General features: G+C 53.6%; 1 protein-coding gene across 4 annotated transcripts; it reads left to right on the top strand.

Annotated features, from left to right (window-relative positions):
- Positions 1–6: 6 nt before the first annotated feature.
- CC2D1A (coiled-coil and C2 domain containing 1A) lies at positions 7–17,967 on the top strand. 4 transcript variants are annotated; one of them, XM_068536882.1, is made up of 29 exons: positions 7–287; positions 1,660–1,795; positions 3,322–3,437; positions 3,531–3,596; positions 3,857–3,991; positions 4,075–4,309; positions 9,876–10,000; positions 10,317–10,389; positions 10,568–10,639; positions 10,732–10,862; positions 10,942–11,014; positions 11,712–11,845; positions 12,220–12,334; positions 12,416–12,588; positions 13,280–13,402; positions 13,483–13,541; positions 13,633–13,749; positions 14,863–14,936; positions 15,012–15,070; positions 15,189–15,240; positions 15,330–15,429; positions 15,517–15,607; positions 15,911–16,048; positions 16,140–16,204; positions 16,776–16,839; positions 16,931–17,057; positions 17,132–17,208; positions 17,302–17,349; positions 17,431–17,967. In XM_068536882.1, the coding sequence occupies exons 1-29, from the start codon at positions 228–230 to the stop codon at positions 17,449–17,451; spliced, it is 2,859 nt and encodes a 952-aa protein (XP_068392983.1). In that variant the 5' UTR covers positions 7–227; the 3' UTR covers positions 17,452–17,967. The 4 variants fall into 4 exon arrangements, with proteins under 4 accessions (XP_068392983.1, XP_068392985.1, XP_068392984.1 ...); XM_068536884.1 differs by having other exon boundaries at positions 16,143–16,204; XM_068536883.1 differs by having other exon boundaries at positions 12,223–12,334.
- Positions 17,968–18,223: the final 256 nt, after the last annotated feature.

An 18,223-nucleotide genomic window follows, 5' to 3' on the forward strand; every position in this document is an offset into this window, starting at 1 on the left:
TAGTTTCAGTGCGGCGGGCCCTGCAAGTCCGGTGGCTGCGCTCGGGTTCCGCGGAGCCCAAGGGCCGAGGCGGAAGTGGGTCGGCCACCCGGGCGGCCGAGGGCGCGAGGTCGGCGGTCGCGGGGCGCCAACGAGGGGCGTGGGACTCAGGAAGGGCGCGTGCGCGGCCATAGGCCCCGGGGGAGGCCAGGCCAGGGGTCCGGTGGTCCGAGTATCCAGCCTGGAAGATGCACAAGAGGAAGGGACCCCCTGGACCCCCGGGCCGAGGAGCCGCCACCGCCCGCCAGGTGAGTCTGTACCCCACGGCCCGGCCCAGGGGACCCTTCCCACCCTTGTCACACATTCAAGGGAGGGCCCCACCCCACCCCCAGGGGAGCCAGATCTCCACCCCAGGTGAGCCGCGGTCCCCGCCCCCCTGGTTAGGTTCGACCCCCAAAGTGCGGCCTATTGGCCCCGGCTCCCCAGCTCCTGGCGCCCCTCCCAGGGCTCAGGGCCACCTGTTGCTGCAGCAGCTCCAGTCCGGGAGGGGAAGGCCTCGGACCTGGGGTAAGAAAGACAGTTATGGGTCTCCTGGCCTGAACACTCGTGGAACCCTCGCATCAGCCTGGCCAGGTAAGACTCTTTTATCCCCATTGTACACATGAGGACACTGAGACCCAGAGAGGTGAAGGCACCTGCCCGAGGTCATAGGGATTAAATGCTTGGCCAGAGCTAAGCACAAATCCAGAGCTGCTGCCATGAGCCCACAGAACTGTAGTTGGGCCCCTTCTCCCTCCCTCATTGCCTTTGCCCCAGGCACTGGGAGAGTTTGATTTTTCTCAGCTTTGATGGAAGGAGCTCAGGTCATAACTTAGTGCCCAGGTATAACAGTCTGAGTGACCTGAAGTTCCCTCCTGGCTTCTACACGTTGGACACTTGCCTTCACCACTCTAAACCTCAGTTTCCTCGTCTGTAAAATGGAGTCCCTAAGAGTCCTTATGTCACAGGATAGTTGCGAAAATTCATTGAGATAGTTTATGGAAAGTGCTAGAACATAGCACTCAATAAGTGTCGTCATCATCATTATTACTATTAGATGGAGACATATATGATTGCCAATATTTGGCCATTTTTGATCCAAAGAAAGGGGGGTAATTTTGTGTACTTCAACCTGATATTATCACATTATGGTTGGTCATTAACCAGGATAGGATAGGAAGACAGGTATGTTACACAGCAAAGCCCCCAATTCCAACTTCTACGTTGTCTGGGCTTCTATTTGCTCTTGACGCCTCCAGCCTTCCTTCATGGCTCGCTCTGCCAAAGATGCTGGAAAGGAAAAACCAAGGTGTGCAGAGTGGCTTTGCTGTGGGGCAAGGTGTGGGGCCTTCTTTCCCCACTGACGTTGGCTAGCAGCACATCATGGGTGTGGGCTCAGAGCTGGCAGTTGAGTCTCTTCAGCTGCCCTTTGCCCCATGTTGATCTGTGCCAGAGGGCCTGCCCACCTTGGGACATGTGTTGTGTTCTGGGCCTGTTCCGGCCTCCTGGTACTCCCCAGGGAAATGGCTTTTCCCAGCTCTGGGTTCCCTTCCTTCCAAGGGGACTCCAGGTCCATCATGGCTGCCTCTAGCTAGCTGGGGTGCATCCCAAGGTCTGACTGAACCCCCATTGTTCCCACAGCTGGGCCTGCTAGTTGACCTCTCCCCAGATGGCCTGATGATCCCTGAGGACGGAGTTAACGATCAGGAACTGGAGGCTGAGTTCTTGGCTTTGGTGGGGGGCCGGCCCCAAGCCCTGGAGAAGCTTAAAGGCAAAGGTGAGACTCTCAACACACCTCTGAACATTTTCTGAGCTCCCGCTGTGGGCGGGGCTTGGAGCTGGGCGCTGGGGCGATGGTGAAATGGAGACAGAGAAGGTGCCTGCCCTTCTGACATCCACAGTCTGGGTAAGAGTTAAGCAATCAACTCTGGACCCAGAATGAGGATTCGAATCCCACCTTTGCAACTTACTGGCTGTGTGACTTGATGAATTCCAGCACCTGTGTGGGCCTCCGTTTCCCTGTTTGTAAAATGGGAATAATGACCACACTTACATCACAGGAGTTAATCTTCTAGTGTTCATCAGGCATTTCACATAGGACGTGGCACGTCCTCCAACCCACTGTTCTGTGATCGGGGCTGGGATGGGGAAGGCACAGAGCAATGGGGGAGACCTGTGAGCTGGACTGGATTCCCGGAGGAGGCACCTGCAGTGGGGAGGGCCAGGTGAAGAGTGGGGGACTGCTTCTGGGGGGGTGGGTCACAGCACATGCAGAGGCCCTGGAGGAGATGGCAGGGGCCAGGGGACTCTGCAATGGTCAGGTGGGGCTGGAGCTCGGGGCAGATGGAGCCTTTACACTTTCTAGCTAACGCAGTTGATACTCGTTATTCATGGATTCTGAATTTGTGATTTCACCTACTGGCTTAAATTTATTTGTAACCCCCAAATCAGTGCTTGTAGTACTTTTGCAGTCATTCACAGACGTGCACAGAGCTGCAAAAAGCTTGAGTCACCCGATGTGCACGTTCCCAGCTGAGGCGACACTCCGCCTTCTTGTCTCAGCGCATAAATAAGTGTCCTTTCCTTGGTCTGTTTAATGCCACATTTTTCTCATTTTTGTGCTTTTTGTTGGTGATTTTGTGAATCCACATAGCCCCCAAGCGTAGTGCTGTTGGCCTCGAGTTCAGTGTTAATGAATCAACAGTATATATTAAATAAGGTGTCTTTAAATAGAAACACACATAAGACAAGGTTATGTATTGGCTGGTTGACAAAAATGTGCCCAGAGGCTCACGGGAACCTAATGCTGTATTTCCTCCAGGGACAATGGTTCAGTATTCGCTCATTCCATGTTTGCGGCAACTTTATAGCACATGGATACTGCAGATAACGAGAATAACATGAACAACAAAATGCTGACAGTATGCTGTTCTAAGAGCTTCATTTACCTTTAGTCCCCACAAGCTACCTATGAGGGAGAGACTATTGTTGTCCCCATCCAACAGATGTGAAGACTAAGGCCCAGAGAGGTGAAGTGACTTGCCCAAGGTCCCACAGTGAGAAAGTTGCAGATCTGGGGTTCCAACTCATGCGGGATAAGGAAGAGATGAGACCAGGGAGATTGGCGGGGAGGGGGATCATGCCTGGCTGGCCCGAGGGCAGTGGGGTGCCATGAAGGGCCAGGAGGGGGACATGCTGCCCCACCGCCTGCTACCCTATTTTTCGGGGCCGTGGGTGACCAGGACGGGAGGCTGGGGACTCTTGAAGGATCCCGGTCCAGCTGGGGCCTCCCCCTGCCTCTAGGTCCCCTGCCCATGGAGGCCATCGAGAAGATGGCCAGCTTGTGCATGAGAGACCCGGACAAGGAGGAGGAGGAGGGGACGGACGAGGAGGATGTGGAGGCTGATGATGACCTGCTGGTGAGCACCCAGGATGGGGCAGGGCACCTCCCTTCCGTTGCTGCCCCGTCTGGCAGGCCCTCACGACCGGCCCCCGGCTGTGTGTCCCTGCAGGCGGAACTGAATGAGGTCCTTGGGGAGGAACAGAAGGCTTTGGAGTCCCACCCTCCTGTGGCCCAGGTATACGTCCGAAGACACTGGTCCCTGCAGCCCAGGGTTCAAGGCCTTCCTCTTCCCCTCTCAGCCATGGGACCTCGCGCAGGTGGCGGGACCCCACTGAGCCCCAGTTCTCTGCCCTGGGAAATGGGAGGATGATTTCTGCCCCTTCGGGGTTAGGGTAGCAACATGCCTGGTATACAGTAGGTACTCAACCGAGCAAGATGTCAGGGCGGGCCCGGGTGGGGTCACCGCCCAGACTCTGTGCTCGGCCCCTCCCGCAGCCAAAGGCCACAACCCCCAGCCCAGGGTTGGAGACCACCTTGCAGGAGAGGCTGGCCCTCTACCAGACAGCGATTGAAAGCGCCAGGCAAGCCGGAGATGGTGCCAAGATGCGGCGCTACGACCGGGGGCTTAAGGTGAGCGGGCAGACGGGAGGGTGCTGGGGCCCCACCACCCAGCTCCAGGCCCCTCCCAAACCCACATTCACATATTCTCCCAGACACTTGAAAACCTGCTGGCCTCCGTCCAGAAGGGGAAAGCCATCGATGAAGGGGACATCCCGCCGCCTGTGGCTGTGGGGAAGGGCCCAGTGGCTACGCCCAGCCACACCCCAGCACCCAGTCAGCCGGTCCCTACGAACCCACCGGCCCCAGATTCCCGGGTCATCGTGGAGGGTCCTCCTTCAACTGCCCCAGCCTCAACGCTGGTCTCCGCTAAGCCCCAGCTGCCCTCAGGTAGGCCAAGGACAGGGCTGGGCTGACGTGGGATGGGCCGGGTGTTTATTCAGTGGTAGGGACCTCTGCGGGGTTGCAGGCCCGGCACTGATTGTTAGATATTTTTAACACCCTTCCCTCCCTGGAGCCTACCTTCCAGGGGGGACATGAGCTCACAGAGAGGTTTTGTGTGTGTGGTGGCAGTAAAATATATTTAACAACACATTTGCTATTTAACCATGTTTCAACGTGCAATTGAGAGGCATTTGGCTTATTCACAATATTGCTCAGTCATCACCTCTGTTTCCAAAACTTTTTCCTCACCCAAAACGGAAACTCTGTCTCCATTAAATGCTAACTCCCCATTCTCTCTCTATCCCAGCCCCTAGTAACCTCCATTCTACTTTCTGTCCCTATGGATTTGCCGCTGTAGACATTTCACCTAAGTGGAATCGTCCGTCTACTCTTTGCCCTCCTGTGTCTGGCTTCCGTCACTTAGCATAATGTTGCAGTGTGTGTGTCAGAACTCCATTCCTTTCTATGGCAGAGTAACATTCCCACACATAGGGTTTTGGGGGGTTTTTTTGTTTGATTTTAACAGAAACACAACATTATTAGTCACTGTAATTTTAATCATGACCTCTTTATTTTTTTTCACATTGACAGTGTTCAAAATCTCAAGACCTTTTAGGTTTTTTTTTAAATTTTTGTATTGGAGTATAGTTGATTTACAATGTTGTGTTAGTTTCTGCTGTACAGCAAAGTGAGTCAGTTATGCATGTTAATATATCCACTCTCTTTTAGATTATTTTCCCATATAGATCATTACAGAGTATTGAGTAGAGTTCTCTGTGCTTTACAGGACGTTCTTATTGGTTATTTGTTTTATATATAATAGTGTGTATATGTCAGTCCCAATCTCCCAGTTTATCCCTCCCCCCCTCCCCCGCCTTACCCCCTGGTAACCATAAGTTTGTTTTCTACATCTGTGACTCAATTTCTGTTTCATAAATAGGTTCATTTGTACTCTTTTTTTAGATTCCACATATAACTGATATCATATGATATTTGTCCTTCTCTGTCTGACTTACTTCACTTAGTATGACAATCTCTAGGTCCGTCCGTGTCGCTGCAAATGGCAGTATTTTGTCCTTTTTTATGGCTAAGTAATATTCCATTGTATATATGTACCACATCTTCTTTTTTCTTTTTTTTAATTAATTAATTAATTTATTTATTTATTTATTTATTTTTGGCTACGTTGGGTCTTTGTTGCTGCGAGCAGGCTTTCTCTAGTTGTGGCGAGCAGGGGCTACTCTTTGTTGCAGTGCATGTGTTTCTCATTGCCATAGCTTCTCATGTTGTGGAGCGTGGGCTCTAGGCACGTGGGCTTCAGTAGTTGTGGCACATGGGCTCAGTAGTTGTGGCTCGTGGGCTCTAGAGCGCAGGCTCAGTAGTTGTAGTGCACAGGCCTAGTTGCTCCACGGCATGTGGGATCCTCCCAGACCAGGGCTCGAACCCGTGTCTCTTGCATTGGCAGGCGGATTCTTAAGCACTTCGCCACCAGGGAAGTCCCTGTACCACATCTTCTTTATCCATTCCGCTGTTGATGGACATTTAGGTTGCTTCCATGTCCTGGCTGTGGTAAATAGTGCTGCAATGAACGTTGGGGGTGCATGTATCCTTTTTTTCTTTTTAATATCTTTATTGGAGTATAATTGCTTTACAATGTTTTGTTAGTTTCTGCTGTATAATAAAGTGAATCAGCTATATGTATACATACATCCCCATATCCCCTCCCTCTTGCGTCTCCCTCCCACCCTCCCTATCCCACCCCTCTAGGTGGTCACAAAGCACCGAGCTGATCTCCCTGTGCTATGCGGCTGCTTCCCACCAGCTATCTGTTTTACATTTGGTAGTGTATATATGTCCATGCCACTCTCCCACTTCGTCCCAGCTTACCCTTCCCCCTCCCCATGTCCTCAACTCCATTCTCTACATCTGTGTCTTTATTCTTGTCCTGCCCCTAGGTTCTTCAGAACCATTTTTTTAGGTTCCGTGTTGGCATACGGTATTTGTTTTTCTCTTCCTGACTTACTTCACCCTGTAGCATGTATCCTTTCAAATTATGGTTTTCTCCAGATGTATGCCCAGGAGTGGGATTGCTGGATCATATGGCAGCTCTATTTTTAGTTTTTTAAGGAATCTCCATATTGTTCTCCATAGTGGCTGTACCAATTTACATTCCCACCAGCAGTGTAGGAGGGTTCCTTTTCTCCACACCCTCTCCAGCATTTATTGTTTGTAGATTTTTTGATTCCCACACATAGGGTTTTGAGTGAATAATTCCCAAGCCCTCAGCTTGTCTGTCTTTCCTGTAAAACTCACCTGCTGGAGGACGCACCTCCCAAGAAGTTTCTTTCCCCCTATCCTCCCTTCTCCCCCTTTAGGAAAGGAACATGGGGATCTGCCCCAGGGGCAAACGCTGCCCTGGTGAGAACCAAAGAGATAACTTGAAACACTGGCCTGGGGTTCAGAAAGTGAACCCCTGGTCTCTAAATCTTTCTGCAGCCAGGCTGGTTTCTAAGCTTTTGTTTTTGGCAAAGTTCAAGGACGACTATCAGAAATCATCATCTGAGATTCTCAGCTGAAATCATCAACAATTTTTCATAATGGAGTTTTTGGTATGTAGCTGGGCAGGGGCTCTGAGAATCACGTGACATCACAATAATAAGACTGTCTCTTTCCGTCTATTTGTTGATGTGAAGCAGGTTTCTCTACATATTAAAAACAAAAAAGGAAAGTAGGAAAAGAATAAACAAGGAAACAGGAGATAAATTTTAGGAGGTGGACCCAGCCACCGCCGTGTCAGCAAGAGCTGCCTTGCCAATAAAATTTTACTCTTAGTATATAAAATTATTTGTCAAAAAAGCTCAATATATTTAGGCTTTGCTCAATTTCGTGCTGATAATAATTGTAACAGTAATTCTATCCTGGAAGAAAAATTCTTTAACACAGAGGCTTGCGATGGCAGTAAACAAAGCCAATCAGATGTCAAGGTGTTGGGGAGAGGGGTAGATAAATTAGGAGTTTGGGATTAACAGATACACACTACTATATATAAAATAGAAAATAGGTAAACAACAAAGACCTACTGTATAGCACAGGGAACTGTACTCAGTATCTTGTAATAACCTATAATGGAAAAGAATCTGAAAAAGAATAAATAAATAAATATATATATATAAATAACTGAATCAGTTTGCTGTGCACCTAAAACTAACACAACGTAGTAAATTAATTATACCTCAATTTAAAAAAAAGTTAAGGTGTTTTAGATACCTCTTCAGACAAGTCCTCCAAAACTAAAGCAGTGGGTCCAGTTGTCAGTCTGAAAAAGTACAATGCATGCTGTTTTTCAGGTGTTTCTAGTATTTCTGGACACTGGGTGGTGTATCTATTGTATTTTTTTTTATATACTGACAATTGTACCTATTGCTTTCAATTTAGGGATACTTCCCCTAAAAACTGAGCATATTGTTTGAAACTGTAACTAACATACTGTTTAATAAGCCATTTAATCCTGTTGCCCAACTTTGCTGATACAGTGCATAGATGTACATTTAAATGTACAACGGGGTTGTCAAAAAAAGCCTTTCAAGTACCCACATATGTCACGTTAGGATACAGTTCTGCGGGAGATGTGGATGTAAATAAGGGAAGATCTGAAATTCCCGAGTGCTACATGTGAACCCTGGCATATATTTAAATATTAAATGTTGGTATATAGTCAAAAGGAGATCTGAAATTCCTGATTGCTAAATGTGAACCCTGACATATATTTAAATAGTAAATGTTGGTTTGTGTTGTTTCAACCCACTCACCTTGCAGTAATTTGTTACAGCAGCAACAGGAGACTAATAAAATAGCAAAAAATAATTTTTACCTTTTTCTATATATTTTTCCCCAGTCAGTTTTAACTTTGCTATTTTTTATATAAGAAATTAAAAATTTTTACCAAGCAAAAAAAAAGTAAATGTTGGTATATAGTCAAAAGAATTGAAAGCAAGGACATGGAGAGGTATTTGTACACTTGTGTTCTTAGCAGTATTATCCACAATAGCCAAAAGGTAGAAGAAACACAGTGTCTGTTGACGGATACAGGCACACCTTGTTTTTTCTAGTTTTTGCTTTATTGCGATTCACAGATATTGCGGTTTTTTACAAAATGAAGGTTGGTGGCAACCGCGCTTTTAGCTAGTCTATTGGCGCCATTTTTCCAACAGCATTTACTCACTTTGTGTCTCTCTGTCACATGTTGGCAATTCTCACAGTATTTCAAACTTTTTCATTATTATTATATTTGTTATGGGGCTCTGTGATCAGTGATCTTTGATGTTACTGCTACAGTTTGCTAAAGGCTCCGTAGGTAGTTAGCATTTTTTAACAATAAAATATTTTTATACTAAAGTATGTACGTTGGTTTTTTAGACATAATTCTATTGTACACTTAATAGACTACGGTATAGTGTAGTTACTTTTATATGCACTGGGACACCAAAAAAAATTGAGTGACTCACTTTATTGCGGTATTTGCTTTATTGTGGTGGTCCGGAACCAAACCCGAAATATCTCAGAGGTATGCTTGTAAATAGATAAACAAGTGTGGTCCATTCATGCAATGGAATAGTATTCACCCTTAAAAAAAAAAAAAAGGTTGCCGCAAATGGGGAAAGCCCTCGCACAGAAATGGAGACCCAACACAGCCATCAATCAATCAATCAATCAATCAATCAATATCATTTAAAAAAAAAAAAGGAAGGAAATTCTGACACATGCTACAACATGGATGAACCTTGAGGACATTATGCTGAGTGAAATAAGCCAGTCACAGAAGGACAAATACTGTATGATTCCACTTATAGGAGGTCCCTAAAGGAGTCAAATTCATAGAGACAGAAAGTAGAATGGTGGGTGCCAGGGGAGAGGGGAGAGGGGATAGGGAGTTAGTGTTTATAGGGACAGAGTTTCAGTTGGGGAAGATGAAAGAGTTCTGGAGATGGACGGTGGTGAATGTTGCACAACAATGTGAACGTACTTAATGCCACTGAACTGTACACTTAAAAAGGGTTAAGATGGTAAATTTTATGTTGTGTGTATTTTACCACAATTTGAAAAAACAAAAAGGGAATATTGGTGAGTTTCAAATCACCGTAGTAGTTAGGATACGTTTGATTTAAAAGAGTGGTGTGATGGTTTTCTTTATCGAATGTCAATATTTGGAGACACTGGGAATGACAACCCTTGCTACTTTTTCAACTTAAAATGAAAAGTTTTCGATGTCAACTTAAAATGTGTAAGGGTACATAAAATTTTCCAGAATTCTCTTGGGGGCAAAACAGCAATGGCTCCAGAGACTGACAATCGTGCGGTTGAGTCCCCACCATGCCATCTTCAGGCTGTGTGACCTTGGGGAGGCAGTATCCCCTCTCTGAGCCTTAATTCTCAAATCTATAAGGTGGGCCTAAGAGCAGTCTTTGTTGTGAGAATTAGGTAGAAATGGTTTGCGTGCTGTTCCCCCTCCCAGGTCCCTGCAGCCCTGGCCCCCTGGCCCAGTTGCAGAGCCGCCAGCGCGAGTACAAGCTGGCCGCCCTCCGCGCCAAGCAGCAGGGAGATACCGCCACTGCCGCAAGACACTTCCGCGTGGCCAAGGTATGCCCAGACTGACGGACAGGGTCGGAGGGAGAGGACAGGATGCTCCTGACATTGCGTGATGGCAAAGAACAGGGGCTCTGGAGTCAGACAGATTTGAATCCTGGTCACTCCGTAGCTGTAGTTTGCTGCACCTCTTGAAGGCTCAGTCTACCCTCTCTGTGAAATGGGCATAAGTGTCTGGAAGAGGCTTGAGCAAGTTGCTGCAAAGGAAGGCACAGAGCGAGGAGTCCTCTGTTGCGGGCAGAGCATAGAGACTCCCCTCAGGGTCCTGGCCCCCAGCTGCAGCCTCTTCCCCTGATCTTCCTTTTCCCAGAGCTTTGACGCTGTCTTGGAGGCCCTGAGCCGGGGCGAGCCTGTGGACCTGTCACGCCTGCCCCCTCCACCTGGTGAGGACCCCACCCTGCCCACCCTCCAGGACTGCTGGAGGCCTCCACGAAGTTCTTTCTAATGCTGCCGCCCCTGTTGGTCAGGCCCAGGGACCCCGCCCTCAGGCCAGGCCAGCCTGGTGGGGGAAAGGGCGGCCACAAGCAAGCCCCCCACTGGACTGGACCTCTCTGCCCCCAGACCAGCTGCCCCCAGACCCACCATCACTGCCACCACAGCCTCCAACTCCTGCCGTCGTGCCCTCCATGCCAGGTAGGCTTCTGGGACCCTGTGGGGTGGGCTAGCCAGAGCAAGACAGTCTCCCCGCCCCTAGACTCTTAACTCTACCCCCTGGTCTGGCCCAGAGGTTCCTGCACCCCCAAGGACTCTCCTGGAGGCGCTGGAGCAGCGGATGGAGCGGTACCGTGTGGCCGCGGCTCAGGCGAAGACCACGGGGGACCAGCGGAAGGCTCGCATGCACGAGCGCATTGTTAAGGTGCGTGGAGACCAAGTGGGCGAGTCGGCAGCCCCTGGAAACCTTGCCCAGGAAGCCCTAACACCTGCGTTCCCTGCAGCAATACCAAGATGCCATCCGAGCCCACAAGGCTGGCCGAGCCGTGGATGTGGCCGAGCTGCCTGTGCCCCCAGGTAGGCCCCGCCCCCGGCCCCTACCCCTCCAACCTCTGAGCCTTTGCAGGTGCTATTCCTTCCGACTCTGCAGTCTCAGGGAGCCGATGGCTTGCACATTCAGAAATTCTGCAAGCTTGTTAGACAATTGGTAGCTTAAAATCAGTCACAGTGGGAGAGTTTATACCACGGAAATTGGCAAACACTAAAACTCAGGAGGTTTTATTTGGAGAGCCTGTGCACCAGCCCACCACTGCCTGCTGCCTCCATTTCTTCTTTGTTTGACTCAACTCCTTCCTAGTCATCAGCTCTCAGTTTTACAGGTACCTGCTCCGCCTCCCGTCAGCCCCCCAGTGGGTAGGAGGCGTCCTCTGGGATCTCAGAGCTGCCTGTGTGTCCCCCATGAGAGCAATTATGTGTCTGCACCTTGGTCCCGTGGGAGTCCCTCCAGGCCCAAGACTACCTCTTATGCCCAGCACACTACCTCACACAGTGCTTGCTTGTTGGAGTCTGGTCAAGGCCCAGCCGGGGTCAGGCAAGAGGAAGGGCAGGAGGGAGGCTGGGATGGTCTGGCATCTCCACCCAACCAGCAGCATCTCCTTTCTTACGTGCAAAGTAGATTCAACGGCCTGAGGCTCCTTATCAGGGGAGGAACCTGAGTCTCCGCCATTATGGTGTGGGCCTCTCCCTCCTGATCGGGTCCCAACTGGCCGCCCAGGCTTTCCCCCGATCCAGGGCCTGGAGGCCACCGAGCCCACCCAGCAGAGCCTGGTGGGAGTCCTAGAGACTGCCATGAAGCTGGCCAACCAGGATGAAGGCCCCGAGGACGAAGAGGATGAGGAGCCTAAGAAGGTGTGAGGGGCCGGAACCTTGGGGTGAGGCAAGGGAGTGGCAGCAAAGCCAAGCCCAAGCAGCCCTGGCCTCGAGCCAGAAAGAACCGGCCACACGTCCGGCCCTGCCGCTTCCTGGCTGTGTGGCCGTGGGCAAGTCGTTTTGCTCTCCGACCCTCGACCCTCGGGCTCCTCCTCTGTAAACTGAGCACAGTAATAGTCCCTACCTCCCAGGGCTGTTGCAAAGATTCAGTGTGAACAAGATCACGTGTTGTGTTCAGTGCTGAGGAAACAGAAACTAAGACGGTCAGTGTTGTCAGTGTCGGGCCCTGACCCTGTGGGGAGTGGACTCATCACAGGTGCTGGGAAAGCTCTGACTGCCTCTCTATCCCTCAGCAGCTCAACAGCCCTGCAGCCCCCACAGCCCAGCCCAAAGCCCCACCTTCAAAGGCACCCCAGTCAGGATCTGCCCCAGCAGCCAAAGCAGCCCCCAAAGGCACATCCACCAGAGGTAGGTACACCTGCCCCACCTGGGCTGCCTATTGCCTGGCCATGGGTTGGGCAGCACCCTCAGACGCCCCTGTGCCCACAGCCCAGCAGCAGCTGGCCTTCCTGGAGGGCCGCAGGAAGCAGCTCCTACAGGCGGCGCTGCGAGCCAAGCAGAAGAATGACATGGAGGGCGCCAAGATGCACCTGCGCCAGGCCAAGGGGCTGGAGCCCATGCTGGAGGCCTCACGCAACGGGCTGCCTGTGGACATCGCCAAGGTGAACCCTCTAGGCCTGCTGGACCTTCCCAAGCACTCACCCTTCAGGCTCATGCCACTTAGCAGCCATGTGACTTGGAGTGTATTAGTCAGCGTCCAGGTTAAGCTGCTGAAACAAATAGGCCTCCCCAGGACAGTGGCTGAAACCAGACAGACATTTATGTTTCTTGCATGTAACATTCAGGGCATTCTGGTCTCTAAAAGACAAAGCCCTTCAGGGCCCAGGTTCTTTTATCTTGTTGCTCTGCCACACCCTAGGTCTTGTCCACATGGTCACAGTGGTTTGATGCCTTGTCTGCATCCAGGCTATGAGAAGTTACATGGAGTTGCCATCACTTCTGCTTGCCTCCCATTGGCCAGAACTGAGTCACATGGCCACACCTAGCTGCAGCGGAGACTGGGACATGTAGTCTCTTGCTGTGTGCCCAGGCAGGACTCCATTACTAGGGAAGAGGGGGTGGGGATCAGACTTGGGGGAAAATGGATAGCAGATTCTGCCATTTGGGGCAGGACCATCCACTTCTCTTTGAGCATTACTTTTCTCCTTGGGAAAGAAGAAAGAACAGGGACAGGGGATGAAGCCATAGTCAGGGAAGGCCTCTTTAAGGAGGGGTGACGTTTCGGCAGAGCCCTGGTTGGACCTGCTCCGTGCTGACCCGCAGACGCTACCTCATGAGCCTCGTCCTCCCCAGGTGCCGCCCGCCCCTGTCAACAAGGACGACTTCGCCCTGGTCCAGCGGCCCGGCCCAGGTCTGTCTCAGGAGTCTGTCCGGCGCTACGGTGAACTCACCAAGCTCATAAGGCAGCAGCACGAGGTGAAGGGGGATTCCCTGCCCAAGTCGCTACAAGGGCACGGCCCCCCCAACCCTCCCCTCACTTTCTTCTGCTCCCCCAGATGTGCCTGAACCACTCTAACCAGTTCACCCACCTGGGCAACATCGCTGAAACCAGCAAGTAAGAAGCCCCACCCCCATCCCCACCAGACATCTGCACCCCCAGCCTGCCCCTGGGACCCGGGACCTGAGCAGGGCCCTCTTGCCGGCAGATTTGAGAAGCTGGCGGACGACTGCAAGCGGAGCATGGAGACCCTGAAGCAGGCCTTTGCCCGGGGTCTCCCCACGCCCACTGCTCGCTTTGAGCAGAGAACCTTCAGCGTCATCAAGTAAGGCCCCTGAGACCCCCCCCAGCCCTTTGGAGAGGGGTGTGTGCTCCCCGGAAGCCAGCAGAGGACTTGCCTCTGGAGTAGAGTTTGGGGAGCTGGTGGGAGCACAGTGCGTGCAGGGGTCCTGAGGCAGACGTGACGCGCGAGTGAAGGACGGCAGTGGGGTGTTGACAGTGACACATTTGGAAACGGGGATGATCTCGTGACTGCAGACATGTGCCTGGGCCCAAAGGCCTGGGCAAGCCCGTGGGGTGGTGATCTTGGTCCTGCTCCTGTTAGGTCTTCTTACAGGAGACTCCCAGGGAGCTGGGATTGTTTTTTCCCACTTATCGACGAGATTAGGTGCAGCCCCTGGGATAACCTAAGATCACCATCTAGGATAACCCACACCCCTTACCCCGGCTCCCCTACATCTGCATAGCCTGGCTGTCTATCACTTCATCTCCTCCCACCGTCCCCACTTCACTCACCTCCTGCCACATAGACCTCTTTTTGGTCAATCAGACACACCAGCCGCGTTCCCACTCAGGACCTTTGCACTAGCTGTTTCCTCTGCGCAGACTCTCTTAGGCAGGTTACCACGTAGCGGCCTCTTCTTGACGTTCAGAGTCACCTGTGATGTTACCTGCCGTGAGAGGCCCTCCCTGGTCACTCTGTCTAAAGCAGCCCCTCCTGAGCACGCTCCACTCTCTCCCCTGTTTTAATTCTCTGCAGAGTTGTTGTTGTTTTGTTTGCTTATTTATATATTCATGGGTCATCTGTCCACTCGGCTAGCCCCGGCTCCATGAGCAAAGGCGTGGGGTCTGCCTCGTTTACTTCTGTATCCCCAGCAGTGAAGACACTGGCTGGCATGTAGTAGATGCTCAAGAAATACTGTCAAAGAAAGAGGAGGTCCCACAGCAGCTAGGGCCACTGGCCAAATAAATATGTGCAGAGTGGAGAAAGGACTCAGAAGGTAGCCAGTGGTGGACCTGGCTAGAGAATTCTAGTCTGTCTGGTCCCAAAACTCAAGCCTAGGAGCTGAGACACCCCTAAGAGAGTGGGGGGAGGGCAGAGAAGGCGGGCAGGCTGTGGCACTGAGGTGCCTCTGTCTCTTGCCCGCCCTCCTGGAAGGATCTTCCCTGACCTCAGCAGCAACGACATGCTCCTGTTCATCGTGAAGGGCATCAACTTGCCCACACCCCCAGGTGAGGGGGCGTCAGGCAGGGGTGGGGCCGTGGGGTCCACCCCTCTGCCCAGCTCTGACCCTCATTTGCCCACAGGGCTGTCCCCCGGTGACCTGGATGTCTTTGTTCGGTTCGACTTCCCTTATCCCAATGTGGTATGTGGGGAGCTGAGGAGGGACGGGCTCAAGCCCCATCAGGCCCGGGAGTGGGTCTGGCAGGGGTTCAAGGGCAGGCCTCAGCCCCTGAGCTTTTTCGCCTCCTGTCTGGTCACAGGAAGAAGCTCAGAAAGACAAGACCAGTGTGATCAAGAACACAGACTCCCCTGGTGAGCCTTGGCGGGAGGCAGCCCTCCTCAGAAAGCCCACGAGACCGTAGCCTGACCCCTCCCTCCTCCCTCCCTCCTTCCCTGGGCAGAGTTCAAGGAGCAGTTCAAACTCTGCATCAACCGCGGCCACCGTGGCTTCCGAAGGGCCATCCAGACCAAAGGCATCAAGTTCGAAGTGGTCCACAAGGGGTGAGCTGGGGCCGCAGGTGCTGCATGGGCTCTAGAGGAGGGGGAGCTTCCCTGGGCCAACCATCGTGTCCCCTCTCACACACACAGGGGGCTGTTCAAGACCGACCGGGTCCTGGGCACAGCCCAGCTGAAGCTGGACGCCTTGGAGACAGCATGCGAGGTCCGGGAGATCCTTGAGGTGAGAGGTGGACATTCGTCTGAACGCTCCGGTATGGCCGTGCCGCTCATGAACATCACCCAGGTGCTGCCTGCCCTGAGCCCCCAAGGGTCCCCTCTGCTGACCCAGCCCCTCCCCGGGAGCCCCAGACCTCCCTGCTCCCCAGCCTTAAATACCCTCAGCACCCTGCTCCAGTAGGAGCCGCTGGCGTGTCAGCCGTTCCCATGGACTCGTACTTTGGAAGTTGCTTTGGTCTCCCTGAGCCCAGCCCTGAGCCTCCAGCCGCTGCCTGCTTCCTAACAGGCTCCCCTCACCCCCACCCAGGTCCTGGATGGTCGCAGGCCCACAGGGGGGCGGCTGGAGGCGATGGTCCGGATTCGGGAGCCACTGGCGGCCCAGCAGTTGGAGACAACAACTGAGAGGTGGCTGGTCATCGACCCCGTGCCAGCAGCCGCGCCCACAGTGAGACCCCTGCCCATCGGCAGCCCCCGGGAAGGAGGGAGGCTTGGTTCAAGGGGGCCAAGGCTCACAGGACTGGTTCTGTCCTCTGAAGCAGGTTGCTGGGCCCAAAGGGAAAGCCCCTCCCGTGCCTGCTCCTGTGAGGGAGCCAGGGAACAGGTAGGTGGCTGGGCCCGGCTGTGCTGGAGAGAACCCCCTTCTTCTTACCTCATCCTGTCCTGGACAACTTCCCATCAGGCACAAATTGGAGCATGTCTCTCCCCTGCTTCAAGACCTTTCCTGGCTTCCCTTTTCCTAGAGCATCTAGTTTAAACTCCTCAGCTTGATCCTTAAGACCTTTTGTGACCTCCGTCAATATGTCCAGCCTTCTCTCTCCCCACTTCCTCCTGTTGGTTCATGGATACACTTAGTTTTCACTGACCTCTGGGCTTCTCTGTGTTACAGTGTCCTGAGCACCCCTATCCCCACACTATCTCCTTGCTCCTCTGCCCAACTCTGACTCCTTTGAGTCCCAACCTGGCTCTCACCTCCTCCAGGAAGCCCTCCCTGACACCTGGCACCACAGTTGCCTGGGTGTACAGCCATTGTCCGTATTAGGTTGTGGACTCAGCAACACAGGGGTGGGCCTGGCTTGTCTCCCACTGTTCCCCAGTGCCCAGTGTGTCTGTTGAATTAATGGGGTCGTGGATGGTAGATCCCTGCAGCCCCTCCCCCCTCCCCAACCCCGTAGATCAGCCCGGCCCCTGCATAGTCTCAGCGTACTGGCCTTCGACCAAGAGCGTCTGGAGCGGAAGGTGGGTACCCATCCTGCAAGGCTCGGTGGGGCAGGATTGGGGGTCTGCAGGCCCGGGCAGGGCCCTCACAACTCCCCCTGCACCCCCCCAGATCCTGGCCTTCAGGCAGGCACGGCGGCCGGTGCCCCCCGAGGTGGCCCAGCAGTACCAGGACATCATACAGCGCAGCCAGTGGCAGAGGGCACAGCTGGAGCAGGGGGGCCCCGGCATCCGGCGGGGTAGGATCTCAGGGATGAGTATGTGGGGGAGGGGCAAGGCAGGGGGCCCCATCATGACCCCCTCCCTCCCTCAGAGTACATGGCCCACTTGGAGCGGCAACTGCAGTTCTACACAGAGGCCGCCCGGCGCCTGGGCAATGATGGCAGCAGGGTGAGCCGCAGGCGGGCCGGGCGGGCGGGCATCGGGGGGCCGGGGGGCCGGGGCTGCCAGGGGCTGCCCACTGACCACCTGTTGGCCCTCCAGGAGGCTGCCAAGGAGGCACTGTATAGACGGAACCTGGTCGAGAGTGAGGTGAGAGGCTTGGGTATTGGGGACGGGGTGGGCAGCTGTGGCCATGTCCCCAACCCTGACCCCGACGGCCTCTCCCCTCAGCTGCAGCGGCTCCGCAGGTGAGGGGCCGAAGGGGCGGGCGGCCCCTGGAGAGCCGGGAGCGGGCCCAAGGCCCCGGCGCTGGGAGGAGCTAACACGGCCACAGCCTCAGACCAGACAAGCAGACAATCAGTGGACAGTCGGCTCTGGACGGACACGTTCCCCCGGCTGGGCCCACCTGGCCCGACTGGAGCCTCCCTGACAGGGGACGTTGGGGGCGGTGTCCGCCAGCCTGTGTGTGCCCCTCACCTAGGCCTGGCCGGGTGGGCCCCAGAGAGTCCGTTTGCACAGCCCAGGGGTGTGCGGCCCCTTGCCTGCCTCCGAGGTGGGAGGGCGGCTAGGACCAAACCTCAAGGGCCCCTGCAAGCACTTTAGTTCCAGCCCCTCCCCAGCCTTAACCCTGACGCCCACCCACACCCCAAAGAAGCCACTGAGGCCAGCCAGAGCCCAGCTGGCTCCCCAGAGGGTTGCCCTGGCCCAGCTGGGCCCCCAGGGCTGACACACGGAATAAACAGCCAGGGCCATACCTGGCTCACTCTGTCCTGCCTTTGTTTCTTGCTCTTGCCCTCAGTGCCTGGGCTGGGTCTCCTTCACAGCTCCCCTGGGGGCTGATGGAGAGGTGCCTGCGAGAGGAGCAGGCTGGCAGGGGGTGTGCCGTGAAGGATGTGTGCTACGCGCACCCTTGCTGCGAGGACGTGTGTGAAGGCCTGTGCACGTGTCATGAGCGTCTGTGGCCCACCTGAGGGCATCTGCAAGTGTCTCTTCAGCTGGTGGCCTTGGGCGTATCTGGGTTTAC

Source organism: Eschrichtius robustus, chromosome 2 (assembly GCF_028021215.1).
Source record: "Eschrichtius robustus isolate mEscRob2 chromosome 2, mEscRob2.pri, whole genome shotgun sequence".
Taxonomy (NCBI): Eukaryota; Metazoa; Chordata; class Mammalia; order Artiodactyla; family Eschrichtiidae; genus Eschrichtius; species Eschrichtius robustus.

Coding starts and splice junctions, on each gene's coding strand:
- CC2D1A (XM_068536882.1), top strand. CDS start 228: ATGCACAAGAGGAAGGGACCCCCTGGACCCCCGGGCCGAGGAGCCGCC. Junction 4,310..9,875: donor TAAGCCCCAGCTGCCCTCAG/GTAGGCCAAGGA, acceptor TCCCCCTCCCAG/GTCCCTGCAGCCCTGGCCCC. Junction 16,840..16,930: donor AAGAGCGTCTGGAGCGGAAG/GTGGGTACCCAT, acceptor GCACCCCCCCAG/ATCCTGGCCTTCAGGCAGGC.